The 14,571-nt window shown below is 48.3% G+C and overlaps 1 protein-coding gene across 1 annotated transcript in view; it reads right to left on the bottom strand.

The window, feature by feature from the left end:
- Nucleotides 1-14,571, bottom strand: part of NIBAN1 (niban apoptosis regulator 1) — a 388,096-nt gene that overhangs the window by 43,641 nt on the left and 329,884 nt on the right. The window contains exon 9 of the mRNA XM_085601526.1: nucleotides 5,554-5,741. Coding sequence (XP_085457652.1) covers nucleotides 5,554-5,741 — 188 coding nt within the window. The remainder of the gene's footprint in view (nucleotides 1-5,553; nucleotides 5,742-14,571) is intronic.

Genomic DNA, 14,571 nt, shown 5'->3' with positions numbered 1-14,571 from the left:
TCTAAATTACTGCAACACGCAAAACGTTATTCACCATAAATAAAAAATTCTCCTATGGCAGATAGAGTTATTATGGTAACGTTATTGTCAGGCTGTATGCCTCCTTGTTTTGGGCTAACGAAAATACCCCCTTTTTTCATTCCAGCCTCTGGTCACTGTACCGCTATAATTCTACCGAGGCTTCCCGGAAGTGTACAAAGTCTTCATTTTGCCCCTGACAAGCAGCAGTCTAGTCTCTTCCTTCTTTTCTCCGCGTCTACGTCCCACGTGATCCACGTGATGACGTGACGCCGTCCCAATTGGAAAAACGCTGACTATTTCTTCCTCTCGGCGGCTCGGGACATCAACATCCGAGTCCGCAGGAGGGCCGAATAGGTGTTGCAGAGGGCTGGTGGCTTTGGAGTAGTAAGTAATGGTGCTACAGGACGGAAGCCTATACCCACCCTCCAATCGTGTAAGTTTTTAATCTTTCTTATTCTTTTCACTCCACGTCCAGAGTGTGACTACAAGTCCCGCCTCCCACCCGGACTCATGTTGTGAAACAAAATTGAACATCACGTAAGCAGTGAGATTGTCTCTCGCGATGTTCACAATTCCACTTGATACATTTACCCTCGATTCTCCATCACAACCCAAGCATTTTATTTTATTTTATTTCTCCTACCGCCTCCTACAGATCGGCCATAATACAGTGCTGACCACCAATGTGAAGGCCATATACTTTTGTCGCTTTGCCGTATCACCCCACAAAAAACAGGGTGTATCACTTTATCGGCACAATTAGCGATAGCGCTAAAGAGCACCACATGCCTTTAGATTTTGAACACGGGCTAATACTAATGAATTTTGCTACCCGCAGTTCCAAGGACATGGAAATCCCCACCGTGTGTGTGCATGAAATTTCCTCACGACACGTGTGTGATTTAGCTCATGCCTGTTCTTGTGCAAATATATATGTATGATGTGAATCTCTGTTTGTTTGTTCTGTATTGTCCTTTTTTCATTTCAACAGAACTGAACCTCTCAGAAATTGCTGAAGGGTAAACGCAACCGTAAGTTTCAAAGCGGTTTCTGATCCCACAGGTTAGGGTACGCCTTAGCGTGCGTACACCGCCGTGGTGGTCTCACTTTAGGTCCTGACGAATGCTTCGTGCACTGACGCAAGAAGCAGAAACATGTTGACCACTCCTTTCACTATGCACTTGATTTAGGACGTAGCTGGTCTAATTATCACCAGTTCATACCGTCCGCCACACCATTTTAACTGTGTCCAGTTTACCATTATTAAATTCATTATTGGTTGAAACTGCGACATATTTTAAACTTACACTATCACTCTTTGCACTGCACCCACACACAAAAAACCTGCTCCGCTGTAATTCAGGCGTCGTAGCACACCGGGGAGACACTCGGTCTCTCCGGTGGGAACCCAATGATGAAGCATGTCACCAACTAGGTTGGTGAGTGAGGGTTCTTTTAAAAACATAGTGATTCACTCTTCTTATCTTCCCTGCACTTGTTCACATTTGATGGACACACTCTTTTGTTATTATAACAAAATGGAAGGACAATACGCATCTCCATTGGACCATTAATAAGTAAACAAGGCCGTCAAGTCGGAATTTCTTCTGAAAGTCATTATAGCCTATACCATCCCTGACTGGGCGGGCTAAATGGTTTGCAATGCAGAGTACATGTTATATGTATGTGATATGTTGTATGTTAAATGTCATATGCTGTAAAAAAAAAAAAAATCTACTGAAATTACAAAAAAAAAAAAAAAAAGGAAATATAATCTGTCGGTGACGAAATTTTCCCAGTAAAAGGGCGAAAGTCTGAAGGCCCAGACAGAGAAAAAACATAATTATCGTGTCCCCGTGGAGCTCTATGTGACAGACAAGGCTGTCATAATCGCTATAACCACTAGATGGGAGTGTGACTTAGAGAAAAGGGCAGATACTCTGAATTACAAAATGCATATCAACGTCAGTATCAAATATTTACAATTGTTTTAATCTATTCACATTGAATATGAAGTAAAAACAGCAAGCTCCCTCGCCTCGAGGGATTGGTGGGTCGCTTTACAAGACAAAAACAGCAAAATAATACCCAATCTTTACAGTTTGAATTGAAAGATAAACGGAGTAAAACGACAATCCAAAAGTAATGCAACAGAGGGGTAGACGGATGAAAAAAAGCAGCATTTCTAAATGTTGGTATTAGTTCATAATCAGTTCATAAAGAATATACACTTTAAAATCACGTGCAGAAGTTGGTATTGTTGATGCAAGGGAGTTGCCTTCGCATTGGAAATATCTCAAAGTGGATAACGTTTTAAAAGTAAAAAGCTAGAATCAAAATAAGACATCCCACCAGCCAGATAGCTCTGTAAAGCATTCGATGGCAGCACCATCACAAAGGCTGTATTCTCACTCCAACACTTAGAAGCATGATGCAAGCATCAGTGACGTGCGAGCAAAATGCACATTTCCACGCTTCAGGTCAGAGCTATCCGGTGTGGATAATTCCTCAGCATGAGAAGTAATTAGCATGTCTTATGACATCACAAGATGTCTACCTATGACTTAAAAAAGTAACTCTTCCCTTCAGAACAAGGGTTCTATAGGAAGGCTCCTCCTGTGGTGGGACCACTTCCTTGGGCATCTACAGCTTCCAGGAGTTGCCACACATGCAGGAAGGTTCCAAATAGATTTATGTTTAGAGTTCAGAATTTAGCCTATCCCATAAAATGTTATACTGAACCTGTTGTGAGTGACAGTTCCAAATGTGTGAGTCTCACTCTCAATGAGTGAGAAATGAGGTCGTTCTTGGGCAGGAATCCAGAGTGGAGAGCAGCCCTGTCGGTGAATCTTTGAGAAGAGCACAGCAGTAGCCCTGCTCCCTCATGCTCACCCTTGGCAGGACCAGACCACAACAGTTTTTAACAGAAAGAAAATCTAGTGAAAACAGATATCAACCGAGAAAAACAGAGAAGGTGGGAATCACTGGACATAGAAAGGGGACTTCATGGGAGTTCCAAAGACTAGTGTTAGTACTAAGGACATCCTGGTTAGATTATTTGGCACGTGAGTGTCCAGGAATTCCCAGTTGCATTTGTGATTTGCTATATGTTAAACTGGATTCCACGCTGATCTGGAATTTACTAGCAAGGTTTGCAGGACTTCCCGATGTAACAGCCAAGAAAGTAATGCTGCCACTTTAATTAACACCAAAGTGCAAAGAAAGGAAGTGCGGATAAAATAAAATGGGAGCGATGTAATAAACAGAAATTGGCATTCAAGGTACTGCAGAATCAATTTAATTATTTACCAATTCTTTGGGAAAGGGATAAATGCAGAAGAAAACATATCAACTTAAATAACTTGTTTTTTTGCCCATAAGGTGAAAAATAGTACTATAGAGATTTACCATTTGAGAAGTTGTAAGGATTTGGAACGAGGCCGAGTATTTAGAAAAGGATAAGGGGGCAGGAGAGATTTAGGGAGGATTCTGGTAGAATATAGAAAAACATAACAGAATGCGGGAAAACCCCCAAAAAGAACTGTGCTTAGCTGCTTTTTTGATCAATAAGCACAGCAGAAAAGTTTTCACTCAACTTTTTGCTGAGTGCTGCCATCATGAGCGGGATATTCAAAAAGTAGGAAAAAGAATATGTTAAATGGTAAAAGGGAGGTCTGTGTTTCACAAATTGTGGCACCCACACTCCCCACTAATGGCAGAGACAGGAACATAGATAGCCCTTATCTTGCTTTACCAACACATCGCTTATATGGGAGAGGTGTGGCTCAGCAGCCAGAGCGGCTGACTTTGGAGTACGGGGCTCTCAGTTTGATCCCCGGCCTCAGCTCAGCATCATGCAACTCTGGGCAATAGCTCACTTAAACTCCCCGGCGGCCCCCAGCACCTGGATACCCTTAGGGGTAATAAGTCGCGCCTTATTTATCTGGAATTATTATCTGTTGGAATTTCCGAGAGATCGTGCTTGGTCCCCTCCTCTCTATATACACCCTTCGGAGAGCATGTACCTCTTCTTATAGCTTCCACTACTATCACTTTGCTTGCAACTTTCAAATCTAGGCTCTCTGTCATCACATAATGTGACTCCCTCTGCATCTGCCTCTCACCCCCAATCCTAGATGCAATGCAGCAGGCCATCAAACCCTTCCAAACTGAAATTCTCCTTCTCCAATCACACTTTTAGATCTCTCCTGCAAATGTTTCTCCTGCTGCTTCTTTCTCTTTCCCCACAATTTGAGTAGCATTGTTGGTGCGCGTTGCACCTTCTTGGACCTCAAATCTGGCTTCCCACCTTCCTGTACATTCCAGTTTGGAAACTATGCAGCGACCGCTCTCTTCTTCCCATTGACTTTACGCCTCTGCTTCCTCAAGCTTTCACTCTCTCATGCCTCAGGTACTACATCTCCTGTGTTCTTCAACTCCGTGGTTATCCTCTTTCCAGGCCTCAAATTATCCTAGGCTCCGTGCATCGCGTATCCTAAATTATCCTAGCTGGACCCATTTTTCTTACCTTCTCAACCAAAAAGACGACCTTCTCGTCTCTTGTAGAATTCGCTTCAGTTTTCCTTTGCATCACTTTCAAATCTATTCACAGCCTCACTGCATTTTTGTCCCCTTGCCGCCGTCTGCAGCCTCTCGTTTTTGCTCCAGTGACCTTCTCACTTCCATAATGTAGACTTCTCCCCTCTCTGGGCACTGCTCATCCTCCTGCCCATTAATCTTTCCATCAGAAAAAGAAAAAGGATCTGTCTCTTTCCTTATTTTTCCTAACTTTCTGTTGTTCTCATGACTCCCTACTGAAATTCCTACCATGGCACTCCTTCACTATGCATATCTTGTTTGCTATTATATTGCCTGGCACAGGGATTTGGTGCACGTACTGCCAAATTTATTCTGGTGGCATGTTATGGAGCCAGGTTTCCTTATAACTTGTTAACATTCAGCTATCAGGCTAAACTTGTGTTTCAGTAAGGGCTAGAGGTGACCAGTGTCAACAATTCCTCCAATGACAGCACCAAGGTGCTTTCCAGAAAACAGTGACATCGGCACATCCATGTTGTCAAGACCGTTCATGTATGGACGCTCTGAGTAAGTTTGGGCTCGAAAGGGGAAAATCCACAAAAAACGTTGATCACCTTCACCGCAGCTAACCAAAGCCCAGAATCCAGCAAAAGGAATCAAAACAAATCACATCAATCTAGGACAAAAACGACACAACAGCAATAACCCTCACAACCACACATCAATTTCCTGTTTTCAACCTGCCTCTCCTTCTTGTTGACAACTAATCGTCTATCCCCTTTAAGTGAGGGCTCTCTCCTCAAAACTGTACAGCTTCTCAAAGTACAAAGTGGCTAGGATCAAGTTCACATAGCAGAGGAAACATCTTTACAAAGTTTATGGATGAATTAATCTGGAGCCATTTCAAATAGAAAACAAGCCTAGACTGCACCACTCGGTTGACGCGAACAAAGGCATACATTCAAAGAAACATGATCGATCATCCTGCTTTACCTCTTTGAGTTTCACGGGATCGTTGTCCGTCTGGAAACTCTGGCTGATGGCGTCAACCTCTCGTTCAAAGAGCTGGCGAACCTCACTGAAGCCGGAGCTCACCGGTCCCATGATCTCTTCCAAGATGGAAGCCAAGAAGGGCTGGATGTTCTCTGTGCAGCACTTCTCTGCTGGTTCCAACACTGTAGCTGAAGGGGGAAGAAAGGGACATTTTAAGCACTGGCAGCATATAGGGCCAAGCCCCAGTGAGAGGAAAGTGGCAGTGTGATCAAGATAATTAAAAGCATTGACAACTCAGGCACCTTCAGTGTGCACAGGTTTAATGCATTAAACACAGCATCAATTCAGGCATCTCTACTGTGTCCCCGCAATGCGCCCCGCTCCTGCTCCAGAGGCTGAACATGTACCGGTGAGTGAGCAACTGAGTAAGTGCAACTCCAACCACAGAATAATCTGTCTCTTTGTGCTGGTTTATTCGTTACTTACTAATAGAAACTGCAGCAACAGCTTACTGTGGAATGTCAGACTAGTTTCAAGGCACTACATTTAAAGACAGTATGTATGACTCCACCTACGGACACACAGTGACGTCTTGGGCAAACCACCCTTCATCAGCTTCACTCGCGTAAATGTACATGGGCAATGCTTGGAAGTGGTTTGGCCGCCACGGCAAGCCAATCCAACCCCATCATCCACATGGGACCTTCCAGAGGCAGACAGTTCAATCACAAGACGCAACAAGCTAAGATGACACACGTCTGTTGTTCCAGCTTAGTGGTATTCAGGAAGAACGTTATTGATGCTACAATGTACTGAATATGTAGCGTAACCATTGATATTTTTTGCATTTACTTTTGTCAATTTTGGTAGAGATGGTGGGACGGGAGGGGTCCCAGGGGACAAAAGTATTTATCCTCTTCGGTTTCGGTGTATGTCCAGTTCACATTTATTTATTATTATTTTTTTTTTTAAGTTGTATCACAAAAAGTGCAGTAGTGTAACTGGAGTGGCTGAGTGAGCAGTTAAGGGGTCTAGGGATGAGACAAATGGCTTCTGCCAGCATGGCCTTGTGCAATGAATAACGTTCACAAGACTGATTGCTAAAACAGAGCGCGTTCCTCAGAAGACCTTGGACCAAGGGTTGCAACACGCTGCTTGCTGATCTGGACAAGCACTTGCACAATATCCTCAACCTCCCTCTCCAAGTAAAGTTTCTCCCTTCAAGGGCAGACTTTCTGAAGCGCAACACGTTCAGTCCTTCTGCCCGAAGGAAAGGAAGGAAGCGCTTATGTAGAGGAGCGTCAACGCGTAGTAATCAACCAAGACGCAAGGTCATAAGAGAGGAGGCGCTGGTGAACAAGCATCGACCGAGACAAGAGGACTCGCTTTCGGGTTAAGTTTTTAGAGGCGGATTTTATCATGTGGTTAGTGTGGGGCGACTATAAACTACACTATTTGTTTTGTGTGGTTGGTGCGAGCAGACAAATGGTGGGTGCACACAATAGTGTTTTTTATCAAATATGAGGCGCTGGCAGACTGTAAACAATGCACTATTTCAATCATGAGGTGCAAACATTGCACTCTTCGAATCACATGGTTAGTGTAGGAAGACTAACACTTGGCTGTTTTTATTGTGTGCTAGAGTAGCCACACAAAGTCTAAACACTGCACGATTCGCATTACACGCTTAGTGCAGGCAGACTCTAATAGTTTACTGCTCCACGTGCTTATTACAGATCATCAATCTTTCTTTATTCGGTTTCATAAATCAAACCCATAAAAGCACACATGCAGTAAAGATAAAAACATTTCTTCAATAAGCCATATCAAGTAAGGAAGTGACCAGGGCTAAATGTAATGAACCAGATACAAGTAACACCGAGGTCGCACAAGCATGGCCAGGCATGGGGAAATCATTTCGGTTAACAAAACACATCCAGTAGCAACAATTAACAAACATAGGGAGTGTGCAAGGCATAACAAAGTGCATCGTGCCATAAATAAAATGTTAAAAGCACACCGATTAATCACAGCTGTCGCTTAGCCTGACTGCAGATTTAAAAAAACGAAGCACATAAAAAACAGAACTGTCCGTAAGCATTTATTGAAAAATATAAGCGGGACGCACTTGCCTAAAATAAGCTTTTTTCAAAATTGGATAATAAAAGATTTTCTGGGTAGATCATAAAAACTGCAGAGCATCAAAAAATGGAGCATGTCATGTGGTGACTTTCCGTCGCAGCCACAGGGCAACATGCTCTGTTCTTTACGCTTCCCCCTGGGAGACGATAAAAAAGGACAAACCAGAACCTAGTCTGTAAAAACCGGTCATATGAGTTCACAAACCCTGATAGGTACGGTTCCACCGCCACCGTGGTTCTTAACATGATATAGCGACGTACACTAAGCTTTACCAGCTCCTTCTCTTCCCTGGCCATTGACTGCTGTTTAAGAAAAGCCACCTTGATATCAACCAGCTCCCTCTTGTTTCACGATTCAGGGATAGCAAAAAGGTCTCCTCTCCCTAGGCTCACGAGGCACGCCTTAATGTATTTGAACCATGGGATATGGGAGGCATAATCAAGGGCCATACAGTCCCTTATGATCGTTTTATTTAAAGATGTGCCCCTACTAGTCCAAATTTTTACCCATAAAGACACCGGGCAGTAGCCTAACAGGTCTGTTAGATAAGTCATACCGAACTCTTCATGTATAGTGAAGGTGGGGTACCCTGAGGGACGGCTAAAAGCCGTCTCAAAAAGTTATTTTGCCTATTACAGGAAAATGAACAGTGTCTAAAGATGCACTATTTATGCTCAGTGTAAGTAGATAAACCAAAGGTAGAGACTACATTGTTCATATCAAGGGCCTTGAGCAGTCACCTGAGGTGTTTCACTGGCTCAATGAAAGCAGACTGTAAACACTCCACTAGTTACTTGGTGGTGGGGATTCAGAGGGATTGGAGGTAATACCTGTTGGGTTTGATGGTCGGTGCTTGTCTGGGGCTAGGACTTGCTGATAGGAGGAAGCAGTTGAGGAAATAGGAGGGACAAAGGTGGAGGTGCCCTATGTGGGATGCAGTTTCAAGCTTTACTTGCTAGGAGCGACATGGAGAGCTCAGTTCTTCCTACATTTTACAATGGGACTTCTGGGCACAAGGTGGGTCTTGGCAGGAAGGGGGGTGGTAGAGGTGACTGAACTGGGGAAGGCAGTGGGGGTCATTAGTGTGGTAGGTCAGACTGGTGGGAAAGTCTATGCGGTTTCGGGAGGGCTGCCCACAGCGCTTCAGGGGGCCAGCTTTTCAAAATTAAAACCTGGAGAGGGAAATAGAAATAGGACTAAATGCAACCACTGACTATAGACTCAGAAGGTCTATTGTGACAGCATCCACCAGCACAGAACTACTACACTGGCACACCCCTCAGACCTAAAGGATGAGCTAGACTACATCTGAAAAAGACAAGATCATCAGTTTCCAAGGTTGCATACTGCTCCATTCTTGAAAGATTTGACTAGCCCAGAGAAGGCATAACAGAACTTCTTATGTCACTAATGGTGGCTCTGCCATGTCATATTGCAGAGGGAGTTGTGGTTCTGTCACCACAGTTATACTTATCAAGGCACTGTAGTGGTTGTGCGGGTTTGTTGGCAAAGGGTTTTTATGTCACAGATGCCATCTAATCAGTATAAGTGGCTGGTGGAAAGTGCAGGAGATGAGGTCGGATGATGACGTGTTCAATATACAGATAGGTCTCTACCATTTCCATTGCAGTGTCACTTCCTATTATACCTATGACCCACTTCCTATTATACCTATGACCCACTTGTGGGACACCCCCGCGCCGCACGGCCACCAGCTGCTGCGTGTGCCCCCTGCCTGCCCTCTGCCTCGCTGCTGCCTCGTTTGCCGGCTGCCGCCGCTGCGAGTGTTTTTTGCCTTGTTTTGACGGTATATTGTGCTTGCTTAGTTTAACCTTCTTTTTTCCCCTGTTGTAACGTTTATTTGTGCCTGTTTTATTGTATTCTCCGTGTTTGCTCTCCTTCCTTGTTGTCCGCCTACCTCGTCGCCCCCCGCCCTCCCTTCCCGCCACCGCCGCTTGTCCCCGCCCCTTTTTGACTTCTGTAACCCTCCCCGCTCCCGCCTCCCAGCTGCCCCGCCCACCCGCGCACTTGGCCTTAAATGGCGACCGTGCGACACAGGTGAGTGTGACCCACTTGTGGGACACCCCCGCGCCGCACGGCCACCAGCTGCTGCGTGTGCCCCCTGCCTGCCCTCTGCCTCGCTGCTGCCTCGTTTGCCGGCTGCCGCCGCTGCGAGTGTTTTTTGCCTTGTTTTGACGGTATATTGTGCTTGCTTAGTTTAACCTTCTTTTTTCCCCTGTTGTAACGTTTATTTGTGCCTGTTTTATTGTATTCTCCGTGTTTGCTCTCCTTCCTTGTTGTCCGCCTACCTCGTCGCCCCCCGCCCTCCCTTCCCGCCACCGCCGCTTGTCCCCGCCCCTTTTTGACTTCTGTAACCCTCCCCGCTCCCGCCTCCCAGCTGCCCCGCCCACCCGCGCACTTGGCCTTAAATGGCGACCGTGCGACACAGGTGAGTGTGACCCACTTGTGGGACACCCCCGTGCCGCACGGCCACCAGCTGCTGCGTGTGCCCCCTGCCTGCCCTCTGCCTCGCTGCTGCCTCGTTTGCCGGCTGCCGCCGCTGCGAGTGTTTTTTGCCTTGTTTTGACGGTATATTGTGCTTGCTTAGTTTAACCTTCTTTTTTCCCCTGTTGTAACGTTTATTTGTGCCTGTTTTATTGTATTCTCCGTGTTTGCTCTCCTTCCTTGTTGTCCGCCTACCTCGTCGCCCCCCGCCCTCCCTTCCCGCCACCGCCGCTTGTCCCCGCCCCTTTTTGACTTCTGTAACCCTCCCCGCTCCCGCCTCCCAGCTGCCCCGCCCACCCGCGCACTTCGCCTTAAATGGCGACCGTGCGAACGCGCAGCGGTAACGCGCAGCGGGCGCGCCGATTGTGCGCCGAAGGCGCGCCAAAGGTAAGCCCGTCTGCGCCCGTCCGCGACCGAACCGCGCCCAGCGCCAGGACCCCTGGACCTCGACCTCGAAGACCCCGACCTACCCGCCTGACGTACTCTGCCGCCACCCTCTTCGCTCTCAACACCGGCCGACTCCCAGAATGCCACCAAGCCACCCCAAGACGCACCCACGGACCCTTCAGCTGCCACGCCTGCAAGTTCACCTGCATCCGGACCTGCCTCGCACCAGCACCCGCCAAGCCGAACACCAGCAGCACCCACCTCAAGTGCATCCTGATCAACACCCGCTCCGTCCACAGACATGCCATCGAACTCTGGAACCTCCTTGACACCACAGCTCCAGACGTTGCCTTCCTCACGGAGACCTGGATGAACGCCTCTTCAGCTCCCGACATCGCCATCGCCATCCCAGAGGGCTACAAGATCATCCGGAGGGACCGAAACGCCAACCAGATGGGAGGAGGCATCGCCATCATCCACAGGAGCACCATCCGTCTCACGACCAGCACCGACAACACCCTGACCAGCGCCGAACACCTACATTTCCAGATCCACACCAACCCGAACACCACCCTCAGAGGCACCCTGATCTACCGACCCCCTGGACCACGCACGCAATTCAGCGAGGACATCGCCGACTTTATCAGCCCGCATGCCCTCCCCTCCGCCGACTACATCCTCCTGGGAGACCTCAACTTCCATCTGGAGAACAACAACGACCACAACACCAGCACCCTGCTCGACAACCTCGCCAACCTGGGACTCAAGCAACTGGTGTCCACCCCCACCCACCTCGCCGGACACACACTCGACGCCGTCTTCTCATCCAGCACAGACATCGACTTCAGCCACGCCACAGAGCTTCAATGGACGGACCACAGCTGCGTCCACTTCACCTTCAAGAGAACGACGTCCCACCATCACCAGCAACAGACCGCCCGCAGAAGCTGGAACAAGATCACAGCAGACCAGCTCGCCACCTCCCTGAGCCAGCACCCTCCTGCCAGCTCAGCGAACCCCAGCCAGGCCGCCGACAACCTCACGAAGTGGATCAGCAACTGCGCGGACGAACTCGCCCCGCTGAGGACCCCGCCTAGCAGACCCGGCAGCAAGAAGGCCCCATGGTTCACCGACGAACTCAAGAGCTCCAAAAAGAACTGCCGAGCCCTCGAGAAAGTCTGGAAAAGGGAACCGACACCGGACAACAGGACCTCCTACAAACTTGCCACCCGGAAACACCACCAGCTGATCCGCGCCGCCAAGAAAACAGCATTCAAGGACCGGTTGGACAACAACGCACACAACTGCAAGGAACTCTTCAACATCGTGAAAGAGCTTTCCAACCCCAGCGCAGGAAACAAGGACATCACCCCATCGCAAGACCTCTGCAACTCCCTCGCCTCATACTTCCACAACAAGATCACGGACATACACAGCAGTTTCAACAACCAACCAACGCACACCATGACCGACCAACCACCCCCCCCCACCACCACCCTCCACGCCTGGACCCCGATCAGCACCGAAGACACCATCCGCACGATGAACTCCATCCACTCCGGATCACCGACCGACCCCTGCCCTCACCACGTCTTCAACAGGGCCGACGCTGTCATCGCACCCCACCTGCAAGACATCATCAACACCTCCTTCGACACCGCCATCTTCCCTGAGAGCTGGAAACACGCCGAACTCAGCGCTCTACTCAAGAAACCAACAGCGGACCCCACCGACCTCAAGAATTACCGCCCCATCTCGCTTCTCCCGTTTCCAGCCAAAGTCATCGAGAAGACCGTCAACAAGCAGATGGCCGCCTTCCTCGAGACGAACGGATCCCTCGACCCCTCACAGTCCGGCTTCCGAGCCAAACACAGCACCGAGACCGCCCTCATCGCCGCCACCGATGACATCCGAGCCCTGATGGACAATGGAGAAACAGCGGCCCTCATCCTCCTAGACCTCTCCGCGGCTTTCGACACGGTCTGCCACCGCACCCTAGTACGGCGCCTCAGCAACATCGGAATCCAGGACAAGGCGCTGGAATGGATCATCTCCTTCCTCGACGGAAGAACACAGAGAGTCCGCCTACCACCGTACAAGTCAGAGGCCTCCGAAGTCATCTGCGGCGTCCCCCAAGGATCATCCCTGAGCCCCACCCTCTTCAACGTCTACATGAGCCCCCTCGCGGCCATCGTACGCAAACACCACCTCAGCATAATCTCCTACGCCGACGACACCCAGCTGATCCTCTCCCTGACCAACGACCCCACCGCCGCCAGAGCCAACCTGCACGAAGGGATGAAAGAGGTAGCTGAGTGGATGACGACCAGCCGCCTGAAACTGAACTCGGACAAGACGGAGGTCCTCATCCTGGGCTCCTCACCCTCCGCCTGGGACGACTCCTGGTGGCCTCCCGCCCTGGGCACCGCACCCAAACCGACAGACCATGCACGAAACCTGGGCTTCATCCTGGACTCCTCCCTCTCCATGACCAGGCAAGTCAACGCCGTCTCCTCGGCGTGCTTCAACATCCTACGCATGCTACGGAAGATCTTCTGGTGGATCCCCACAGAGACCAGGAGGACCGTCACCCAGGCCCTCGTCACCAGCCGACTGGACTACGGTAACGCCCTCTACGCCGGTACCACCGCCAAGCTCCAGAAGAGACTCCAGCGGATCCAAAACGCCTCAGCCAGACTCATCCTCGACATCCCACGATCCAGCCACATCTCCGGACATCTGAGAGACCTTCACTGGCTCCCCGTCAACAAGAGAATCACCTTCCGCCTCCTCACCCACGCACACAAAGCCCTGCACGACCAAGGCCCGAGCTACCTCAACAGCCGAGTCAACTTCTACGCTCCCAGACGCCACCTCCGATCAGCCAACCACGCCCTCGCCGCCGTCCCCCGCATCCGAAGAGCGACTACAGGAGGAAGGTCCTTCTCCTACCTGGCCGCCAAGACCTGGAACTCCCTCCCGTCCGACCTGCGCCTGACCCAAGACCACCTCTCCTTCAGAAAGAAGCTGAAGACCTGGCTGTTCGAGCAGTAGCGGCACCCCCCCCCCCCAGCGCCTTGAGACCCTACGGGTATGTAGCGCGCTTTATAAGTGTCACTGATTGATTGATTGATTGATACCATGTTTTTCCTTCTACCTCCTTCTTCTCTGTCTCCCACTCCTTCCAAAAGCTCGTGGTGTGTTCCAAGGATAGAATCTTAACCAAAGCTCAAAACACACTATACAGACCCACAATCAGTGCACTCTAAACAGTCTTTTCCACGTTCACCCAACATTTGTTATAATCAAGCTCATGATAGAGCATTTTTCATAAATAAAAATTAATGCAATCAACATGTAGAAATAACGTGTAGCCGTTACAATAGAAGTCATATTTTTAAAGCAAAGGGGAACACTAGGCTTCCATAGCTATGAATGTTAAATTATTTATTTTCTTTACACTGACCTTGGGTCAATAATGTAAGTAATGCGAGATGTTAAAAAAACATGAACTGTTTTGTATTGAAATGAATAGTGGGACCCAAACTTCTACTTGTACAATATTTATAAAATGTTTTGCTTAACGCTTAATATCTGTAAATCTATTGCCTTGAAACTACTTAGACGACAGAAGCTGTCCTATTCCCATGATGACACAGTGCGCTGATTTGCTGAGAAGACAGAAAAATGCAACATTTTACCTCATTCATTTCCCTTGCCTGCATGTATGCTGCTCTGAGACTCTATTGAGATGCTTTAACTTCTCCTCATGGGAAGTACTGTTTGATTTACTATTGCTTACACATTTATGATTTCACCTCTCGATTTGGAACTCTTTATGGGCTCTAATAGATACCTTTCCCTCATTTCCAAGCCTTAGAATACAGATTTACTTATATGGAACACACTTTAATCAATTGTTCTGCATTGTATTACTGACAAACTGATTACCTATTCTGAAAACTTCTAAAGAAATACTTGCTA

Source organism: Triturus cristatus, chromosome 4_2, assembly GCF_964204655.1.
Source record: "Triturus cristatus chromosome 4_2, aTriCri1.1, whole genome shotgun sequence".
Taxonomy (NCBI): domain Eukaryota; kingdom Metazoa; phylum Chordata; class Amphibia; order Caudata; family Salamandridae; genus Triturus; species Triturus cristatus.
The sequence above is the reverse complement of the archived record's forward strand: the minus strand, read 5'-3'. Positions and strand labels throughout refer to the sequence as shown.